At 40.2% G+C, this 10,213-nt stretch overlaps 2 protein-coding genes across 3 annotated transcripts in view; both read right to left on the bottom strand.

The window, feature by feature from the left end:
• Positions 1–7,702, bottom strand: part of gpbp1l1 (GC-rich promoter binding protein 1-like 1) — a 12,638-nt gene extending 4,936 nt beyond the window's left edge. The window contains exons 1-10 of the mRNA XM_060867544.1: positions 7,532–7,702; positions 5,130–6,191; positions 3,890–4,003; positions 3,244–3,373; positions 2,808–3,124; positions 2,643–2,718; positions 2,288–2,484; positions 1,469–1,609; positions 1,177–1,332; positions 329–447 (exon numbers count right to left, since the gene is read on the bottom strand). Of these exons, the coding sequence (XP_060723527.1) occupies positions 329–447; positions 1,177–1,332; positions 1,469–1,609; positions 2,288–2,484; positions 2,643–2,718; positions 2,808–3,124; positions 3,244–3,373; positions 3,890–3,949 (1,196 nt within the window). The 5' untranslated portion in view covers positions 3,950–4,003; positions 5,130–6,191; positions 7,532–7,702. The remainder of the gene's footprint in view (positions 1–328; positions 448–1,176; positions 1,333–1,468; positions 1,610–2,287; positions 2,485–2,642; positions 2,719–2,807; positions 3,125–3,243; positions 3,374–3,889; positions 4,004–5,129; positions 6,192–7,531) is intronic.
• LOC132844292 (low affinity immunoglobulin gamma Fc region receptor III-like) overlaps positions 1–10,213 on the bottom strand; it is a 237,143-nt gene that overhangs the window by 40,269 nt on the left and 186,661 nt on the right. The window lies entirely within an intron of this gene.

Raw genomic sequence — 10,213 nt, 5'->3', positions numbered from 1 at the left:
ACATGTATTTTTGTCTTTTTTTGATTGCATTCTGAAAACCGCATACACCAAAGCGTGTTCCATTTCAGTTACCCCGGAAATGAGGTAAAATATATTTGCATTTTGGCAGGAGTAGAAAGATCGGATTGATATCTGATTCGCCGAGACGCATTTATGTGGCCTAATGTAAATGGAACAGTTTTAACAAATCAGATACAGTAGCTATCGGATCAGAGAAAACACATGAAGTGACCAGGTGTAAAAAGGCCCATAGGCACTATGATTAATGTAATGAACAGAAGTAAATGTGTGTGTGTGTGGGTGTGGGTGTGTGCGTGCTCGCGCTAACCGGTGTTCGGCCTCCAAGGAGCTGGATAGGTGTTCAGTGTCAGAGTCACTAAGAGAGTGAGACATGCCGTTCTCATGGCCTTCCTCATACTCTTTAGGCTCAGGAGTACTGCTCTCTCCCTGAAAGACAAATACAAGGTTAATAAACACCAAAAAAACAATATCCAACCATAACTTATCAGGTATATGAGACTAAAGTCCTCTCTCTTCACTCATATAAAATCTGCCAGAATTTCAGTATAACATGATGATGATCTTTCAGTGTATGAATAAATCCAAAGCTCCACTTTTGGAGTGTTTATGAACATAATAGCGCTAGTTAAATAAGCAGATGTGTAGCATTACATTTATTTTTAAAATGGTACCAATATAGATTTTTACTAAAACTAAAATTTAGTACTTTTGTACTAAAATTGTCAATTTAAAATGGACATTATTTAATCTTTATTTAATTCAATTGAACTGACTAGTCATTTATGCTCTTAATTAAATAGCGATATTAACAATTAATTAACAAAATAATTTGGTTTATAGTGTTTGATGGTGATCTCGGTGAACCCTCGTCTGCAAACCATACTCTGAAAACCTGAGGGCTAAAACCTCGACGTGTTGGACGTGTGTATCCCAGATTTAAATGTTTTGTTGTAAATTAAATATTTGTTGTGGTTAGTAATTAAATCCTGGGCACCTATAAAGATGGATAATCTCAGTAATTATATCTTATTTAGTTCATGACTAGTATCATATCTTATCAGGTGCTGATCTCCGTCATTGCATTCTTTCCTCGGTATACCAAAAAAAAAATAGATTTCAAACAGACAGCCCATTAAGCATTGATTAAATTCTCACCTCTGTTGGAGCTCCAGGGCTGTGGCAGCTGCTCACCTCTCCATTCCTCTCGTCCTTCAGTCCACGCAAGAACTCGCTTTTACGGTCTGTGCCACGCCGCATCAGCTTCAGCCGAGGAGGAGTGATGTCTATTGGAGGAGTAGTGCTGCATGGTGGCTGTGAGAGACAGAACAAAAAGAGATCTGAAAAAAGCAATAAATGACTATGAAGTGCTTTATGTCCACATATACAGCAAAAATGCAGTGCTGTTTACTCTGTGACTGTCCTGTCCATACTGCAGATCTCTCCTCACCTCTTTCGGAGTGCCATGGGGTGGGCCGTTGACCGGGGTCAGGGGTTTGGTCACTGACACGGGGCTGGTGAAGGCTGAATCCCGACCAGAGAAATGCAAACCCACTTTAGTTTCCCTTCCATTGGGCTTCCAAGGGCCAGTCTGAAGACAACACAAGAGAAGGAACTAGAGCTTTCGGAAACTCTCGTATAAATAAAAATGCTCAATGTACAAACAGTGATTTGGGCAGAGATTAGCCAAAACAGCTGTTTTACAACTCAGAACTAAAATGTGAAATTCAATGGAATTCAAGATTTAACTAGTTTAAATGTGTTTCATTATCAACATTAATCTACCTTCACTGTGGTTAATGGTTTCTACTGCTTGACTACATGCTGAGTGAGTCCTTTCTTTCAGATCCGCATTAAAAAGACCGACTCTCACTCATCCCTTCATCTGTACTCCACACTCAAACAGATCGGCTTTCATACCAAAACACGTGCCAAATTTATTACCTTGGAGATAGACAACTAGCAGAGTTCAGTCTCCGCTGTAACGCAGGGTCTCTGTGTCATACAGTCATACGAGTCTAACTTTTCCTGTCTGGACGACTCAAAGTGACTTAAAATTCACATTAATAATAAAAAGGTTTTGAGCTCCAACAGCAAAACTTGACCTTTCACGTGTCCCCGAGACCTTTTAAACCTTATCTCCTAATAATGCTGTAACTGCAGTAGCAAAACCCCCTGTGACACCAGAGCCTCCTTCACATTATGAGCAGACAAAGTGTTGTCCTTAGAGCATCTCCACAAATATTCTGTTATATTAAGGGTTAAGTACCTTAGTTGGGGCAGTAGCAGGTTTGGGAACCAGATTCTTATAGACACTTGGCCCAGTGATGGGAACTTTGGATCCATTGGCTGGCAGAGGGCTGGCACTGGCAAAACCAGCAGAGAATGGAGCGCTGGGGTCCTCCTTAGACACTTTCTTAATGACCAGCATCTTAGACATAGTCTGCTTAGCGCTGGGAGGATTCTCTGAAAAACAGGAAGATCAAAGTGTTGTTTACACATAAATATGTGTAAGCAACTCAAAAAAGTGTGTTTTTTTTGGGTTTGTGTGTTACATCACAAAAATTCTCCACATTTCACATAGCATATACACAACAACAATAAATCTAAACACGTTTCCTTACCCCATACGCCTGCTGGAGTTCCCACAGCACGAGCCTGACTCACTGGCTTCCCAGTCGTCTCTGGATTCAGGGAAGGCTGTGTTGTGAACAGTGAGATGTAAAAAAAAAATGTTCAACAAACACAAAAAGCCATGACTAAACACTCATGACAGAAAATACACTCACAAAATCCTCTTCAACAAATTTAAGCTTGTCATCATTGCGTTCCTCGTCAGAGTAACGGTCCTGGAAGGGAGCGCCTTTGCGTGGATGGAAGTTGCCGTTCCGTTGCCGATGGCCGCCTTGCCTGTCCCTGTCTCCTCCTCCGCGTTTGGCATGGCGCCCATGGTGATGGTGAGGGCCCTCTTGACCACGCGGGGCCCCATGCCAGCTGGGGGTCTCCTTCCAGCCATGTCCGCTTCCCAAACCTCCCTGATTGCCCTTAGCTACACCAGAGTCCACTGAGTCATGCCTCAACAGAGACGGCTGGAGCCACCCATCACCTGAGACGGGCACAGAACATACGGAAAACTGTTAGCCAAAGCGCACTAGCCAGTGATCCGAGCCATGCATGCACAATTCTTCTGGCTGGATGTGAGTGAGTAGCTTGTGCATGTTTTACCCGATGGTGCACGGAGCAGATCGTTGTTGAAGAAGCCGTCAGAGGAGTTGTGTCTACGGCGGCTCACACCCGGCCGGCCGTCCCCACGAGCACAGTGCTCACCATGTTTCTCAAGAGGGGCTGCAGGGGACTGTGACATACACCAACGAGCACACTTAAGGAACACACACTCATAACTCCTTATTTGCATATAGACTAGCCCCATGCTACACTGTCACTTAAATCAGAGGTTTCAGACAAACTAGGCTGTATAACGATTAAAACTGGGCTCATGTTATCAACGAAGAAAATTGTTTGCGATGATATGGTATATCTCCACTTGTGCTTGTGTGTCACGATTACAAAATAGTTTACTGATGACTAACTAGCCATCAGATGTGTATTCAAAGATCCCAGCATTTTTATTGAAGCTATACATTTAGGAGGGCTTAGCCGTTTCCCAGATAACAAAATGAAATAAAAACAACAACGCTGAATATTGTACTGGGATGAAATGATGTATTAAATTTCTGCTTGGATCTTCATCACCTTTTTCCTGTGTTAATTTGCATATCTACTTACTCTTGCATTTCCAGTATTTCCATGTATCTTTAGTTCTGAGACACCCCCACAATAGATTTGCATAAAAGTACAGTCTGCACCTCACCTTGGCAGGCTGAGGCGTGGAGAAGTTAAGCCAGGCAGGAACAAAGTCATGCTGCGCCATTTAGGTCCAGTGTCTCCCGTCAGTGGATCGAGGCATGAAACCTCATGGCCTGAACTGATGAGAAAAAGCCACCATGTATTAAATCAAGCTGAAAAGTAATAATAATAATAATAATAATAATAATAATAATAATAATAATAATACACCTAAGGTATGTGCAAAGGTAGAAACTGAAAGTGAGTATAAGAAAAGAACATAGCTGATTCCGTTCACAGTTATTAATAAATACAATTAAAAAATAAATACACACTGTCACATACTACAATCAGTTTAGTGTCAGCCTATAGCACATGTCTTTGGACTGGAGAGGAAACCAGAGTACCCAAAAGAAACTACCCCCCCAAAAACCTCAAGAGTTTCACTAGGGCTAACTAACAGTTAATTGTATTTGAATTATTTTCAGACAGATTTTCTCTTTAGGAATTGGGCCATTTCCGACACAGCAGTCAGACCAATCGTACGACAGCTACCGGTCTGTGAGAATACGACACAACGTGTGCGAGTTAAGGTTTTTACATACGTCCTCTGACACAAATGAAGGCACTGTGGGGTCGACCTAACGGATTCGGTTTTTCAATGAATATGGATAATCAATAAACTGCAATTTGTAAGCTTATCTAGAGGAACGCTTAAGTAACACGATGTGTTTTTTTATTTTAAATTATATTGTTACATTAAACTCCCTGCTGAAAATGTCCGTTAACTCCGTGCTGCAATGTGGTTTGACGCAGAGCGGAGAGTGTTACTACGTCTAAGTTGATCATTTTCCGACAACCGCATGTTTTATTCCTCATATACCACAGCAAATTGCCAACAATACACTTTGTAAAATATTTTTTTTATGTATATTATAGATATGTTTTGTGTTGTTTATGTGACTGAGAAACTTCAAAGTGCAAAAACATTTCCAATCCTGACTGAAGACTACAATGACACTGGAGACTCCTTCCACAAATGTTAAATCCCTCCTTAAAGAAAGCTTCGCCTTAATCTGTTTATTGTTAGGCTTGGATAAAAAAAAAATATGTTAAATAAATAAATAAATATTTGTAAAAACATAACTGCAGTAAGAAAAATAGTGAAAGTTAGCATTTTACACTAGTATCACAAAGTCATAAATGATCTAATAATCCAAGATAAAAAGCAGTTAGTGTTATATGGAGACACTGCAGTCCCCTACCCCAGAGTTGTGAGCTCTGTAGTCCAGCGGCCCCGTGTTTGGCTTTCTCCCTGCACTCGCTCACACAGCTTCAGGTGTGCAACCCAGACAGCAGCCACAGGACAATAGATGCTCGCCACAAACAAATTCCAGCCTCCAGGATGGTGCAGTGAGTGAGGTGACCTCGTTTTGGTGTATAGATTTCCAACGTAATGTTAATATGGAAGGTGGTTGTACTGGTCAGTGGTCAAGAAGGAGTGTTTTGATCAATGGAGGTGGAAGTACAGGACGTAGAAAGCAAGCAGGACAGCCTCAATTCATCACATCAGAGTGACAAAAAGTGAAAGTGACATGGAAGAAAAAAATCCCAGGAGTTTTGGACCAGTCTTTGTATCTGGATGGCTGTAAAAAGCAGCACGTCGTGCTTGCTTTGAAGCTCAGAAACTCCTTTCACAAACTCATCGTAAGTTGAGGACACACACAGAGAAAAATAAGAAAGAGCGTGGGACTACACCGCGCAACGCGTTGTTGAAGAAAGTCACGAGCCAAATATGCTCACCTCATTAAAACAGCGAGGGTGCGAGATGAAGGCAAAAAGAAAAGGGGCCGATGCGTCACATCACAAAAGCCGTGAGCGCCTGGTGCTACGGCGTCATAGGCATTGCTTTAGTTTCAGCAGCTCAAACTTTGGTTCATATCAGATGAGAAGTGAGTGAAAGAAAAAACTGACATTTTTAAATGTTGTCACTCATGGACCAGTATCACGTTAGAGACCCAGAAAACTGATAACAAAGTACGATCTGATCCTTCAGAAATCGGTAAATTTTCCAGTTCATCAATTCAGAGCTCTGTCGAACAAATCACAGCAGAGACGGCAGGTTTTTAACAGACGTGTTGTTAAACACAGCGCATCAGGCATCAGCGATTCACCGGCGACGTGACTATAAAAATCCAAACGTAGTAAATGACAAAAAAAGGGTGCAAAGTATGAGCTTTAATTGTAGCTCATATAGGATGCGTGTTGTTCAGGAAATATCCAGTAGCCTGCTGCTTCACGTCACTTCTCCACTTTGCAGATCCACTCTGAAACAAGAAACAAACATCCGTCAACAACCTTTGAGCAGAAAATATGCATGAATATTGAATCAAATTCCTACATTTGAAATCCACACATTTGTTATCTGTCTCAGAGCAAGAAATGCTAGGATTAGTATAAATTAGGATATAGGATTTTGGGATATTTTTCACCCTGATCCTCATAAGTAATTCACGACAGATGTTGAAATTGGGACAAAACACAGGACACGCATTATTTTAGAAGACATCTGGGTCACGTTTCGTATTACAAGGACACTTACGGAGTCCAGATTACTGACAGAATGTCAATACTGGATAAATACTCAATGTTATCACCACGGCACTGATGACAACAAAGCAACATGAAAGTGAAAAACCTATCAGCACTGATTACAGCACAGCAACATGGGAAGCTCAGGATACTTAACACCTTAGGCTATATTTTAACGCAGATGATAGCAAAAATGTTTTTCCAGCTCGTAAGACACGTAAACATGAATGAAGCGTGTTGAAAGAAGACGGATAGACAGAGTTATTGAGCCCAACATGACAGCACTGGCTTGCTTTACTGTACTGAGTACTGAATAAACACAAACACTTCAGCTGTTCGACTTTACGTTTGAGTCTCGCCTAAAATACCTCAGAGCCTTTAATCAGCTCGCAACATGACTGCTTTTGTGTTTTATAAACGTTTATTTATGTGTGTTTCCGGAACACTGAAAAAAGTAACCACAAGAGAGTTAGCTTAGCATAATTAGCTAGTAGCTCGAATGCTAATGCTAGCAAGAATAAATTTGCTAACCTTGAGTCTTAACTGTCGGTTGAGGAGCAGCAAACAATGCTATATATAAAAAAATATATATATTAATAACGGTATGATGATATATTTAATGATATATATACATAATAATAACAATAATAGTATATACACCACTGTTACAAAAAGACCCGGATACATTTGGCGAGTTAGCTAACATGCTAACTGCTAGTCACCGCGACGGTTACGTTAACTGTAGGCCATTCAGTGTGTACTTTCTAGCATGCTAATGCTAATGCTAGCCGTAGATACTAAACCAGGCGTGTGTGTAACTATTTGTGCAATTTAACTTTATACAGAAAGTAAAAACATGTCAGTGAGCGTTCCAGTGTCACGCACTAGCCCAAACTACCTGAGGTACTGTGTGTATGTGTGTGTTTGTTAGCCTCGGTGCTAGCATGCTAATGGCTAGCGGGTTAGCAATCTGGTCAAAAATAATAAAAACTGTTGCAAAATGGCTCCCTGTAGTAGCAGCAGCAGCGCAGCCTGGACTCGGGACAACGGAGATCGTCTCTGACACACACGCTACCTTCAGATCCGTTGTCTAGCCGAATAAGTTAAACAAAGATGCAGATGTGCTCCTTCTCCAAACCAGCCGATGACTTTTATCCGCTGTTCGTGTTTGCGATTGTTCTTTTCTGTTTGTGTTTTTAAGCCACACTTCGCTCCGTCTGTCCTGTTCCTGTCTACTTCTCCAACAGACCTGCTAATCGATCACAGAGCGGCGGCCGCGTCACAACATTCCGCTGCACTGAGCGCACAGACAGACAGACAGACAGACAGACAGATAGACAGATAGACAGACAGATAGAGATGTCCAGGCAGTCAGACATACAGACAGACAGACAGACAGACGTCCAATAAGTCAGACAGACAGACAGACAGAGATGTCTAGGCAGTCAGACATACAGACAGACAGACAGACAGAGATGTCTAGGCAGTCAGACATACAGACAGACAGACAGACAGAGATGTCTAGGCAGTCAGACATACAGACAGACAGACGTCCAATAAGTCAGACAGACAGACAGACAGACAGAGATGTCTAGGCAGTCAGACATACAGACAGACAGACGTCCAATAAGTCAGACAGACAGACAGACAGAGATGTCTAGGCAGTCAGACATACAGACAGACAGACAGACAGACAGACGTCCAATAAGTCAGACAGACAGACAGACAGACAGACAGACAGAGATGTCTAGGCAGTCAGTCAGTCAAACAGACAAACAGACAGACACCCGCACATACACATATCATTATCATCAGCAGCAGTACTGTACACAGAAAGAGTTATGAAAACATCATTATGATACATTAAATAATTCCATGATATGTGTAAAGCGTGCTCTTTAAATAATATTCTAATTCATATTTCAGAGCTTGTTTATTCAATTGATCAAAACTTTCACAATCATGAAGACATTCTCTCATTGTTACGTTCTGTGCTCTACACATCATCTTTCTGTTTGAACTCTGGCCATCGTCGAGCCATCAGAGGGTACAGTCCCTGTGGTACGCCAGCTCTCTTTAGTTCTTCACAGTGTTGAGTAATCTTGATAAGTTGATGGTGATGTACACTAACAGGAACAGGAAGGTGCTTGCATTTTTACTGTGTACAAGGTTGTGTCAGGTCTTTCTGAAGTTACTAACAATCACCTTTTTATTTTGGCTCACCATGAGGCGAGACTGTTGTCTTATTTTCAGTCTCAGTTCCTCTAAGTCTCATTTTTGCTGGTAAAGAGCTGATGTGCTTTGTCTGAGTACTTAGTTCAGTATACAGTGATATGATGAGTTCTTACATTCTGAATGAGGCCTGTTGACTTGGAAGTCCAGAATTTCCAGTTTTCAGAGTTTGTGACCAGTGTCTGGATTGTGGTGGTGCTGTGTTCAATCAATATCACACTGACTTTAGTGTCCTTTATGGCCAAGAGAGAAGGCAGAAGATCTGGTGTTTGTATTTGCCAGTGCTGTTGATGGTTCTTCACATAACTGGAGACTTAAGTTGATGCTGGTCAATCTGCATCTTTCCAAGAATAGCACAGGGCTGGTAATATCAGGACCAATATCATGACTTTGCAGGTTTCCCCATCATTAGGGTTCTCCTCACATTTGCTGCAATTATAGTTAGTACTTGGTCCCTGGGAGGAGCTGCAATGGTTAGTGCTTCCTTAGTGTTGGGTGCTTCAATCAAGATGTTCCTGTAATTAATCTGGAATGGAGATGCCATTGTTCATTGCATAATCAGGGATGCTTTGAATTCCTTGACATGCTGTGAGCCATGTAAGTCCATGCAAAGTAGGCTTGAGGTCTCTTCATGTTGTTGATGAGCTTTGCTCTGTCACCTGATTTAAATGCAAAATGCACACTGAATAAAGTCTGATAAACTTGTCGTTTTTTTGCTATTAAATGTGAGGTACGATTTCTAATAAATAAATAAATACATTATATATATATATATATATATATATATATATATATAAAATTTATTTATTTATTTATTAGAAATCGTACCTCACATTTAATAGCAAAAAAACGACAAGTTTATCAGACTTTGCACAGTAGTGTGTGTGTGTGTGTGTGTGTGTGTTTGTGTGTGTGTGTATATATATATATACACACACACACACACACACACACACTCCGTTGTATATATATATATATATATATATATATATATATATATATATATATATATATACAACGGAGTGTGTGTGTGTGTGTGTGTGTGTGTGTGTGTATATATATATATATATACACACACACACACACACACACACACACACACACTACTGTGCAAAAGTTTTAGGCAGGTGTGAAAAAATGCTGCAAACAAAGAATGCTTTCAAAAAAGGAAGTGTTAAACATTTGCTTTCATAAATGAACAAAATGCAGTGAATGAACAAAAGAGAAATCTAAATCAAATCAATATTATATATATATATAAAATAAAAAAATAAAGACATAATATAGTATACAGTTTATACACAACACAATGTATAAATATAAATAAGAAAAAGGAGTACTTTTAGTACTTTTCACTGACAATACACACAGTTTAATAGAAAGGTTTAACATTTTCTAAATGATCCAGAGCTACATTTTATTTCACTATAAAATTAATCAATAAGTATGTCAGTGTTCGTTAAAACTGATACCCACTAGGTTTTTAAGACTGAACGAATGAATTAATTTAAAATGACTTTTATTA

Source organism: Tachysurus vachellii, chromosome 4, assembly GCF_030014155.1.
Source record: "Tachysurus vachellii isolate PV-2020 chromosome 4, HZAU_Pvac_v1, whole genome shotgun sequence".
NCBI lineage: Eukaryota > Metazoa > Chordata > Actinopteri > Siluriformes > Bagridae > Tachysurus > Tachysurus vachellii.
The sequence above is the reverse complement of the archived record's forward strand: the minus strand, read 5'-3'. Positions and strand labels throughout refer to the sequence as shown.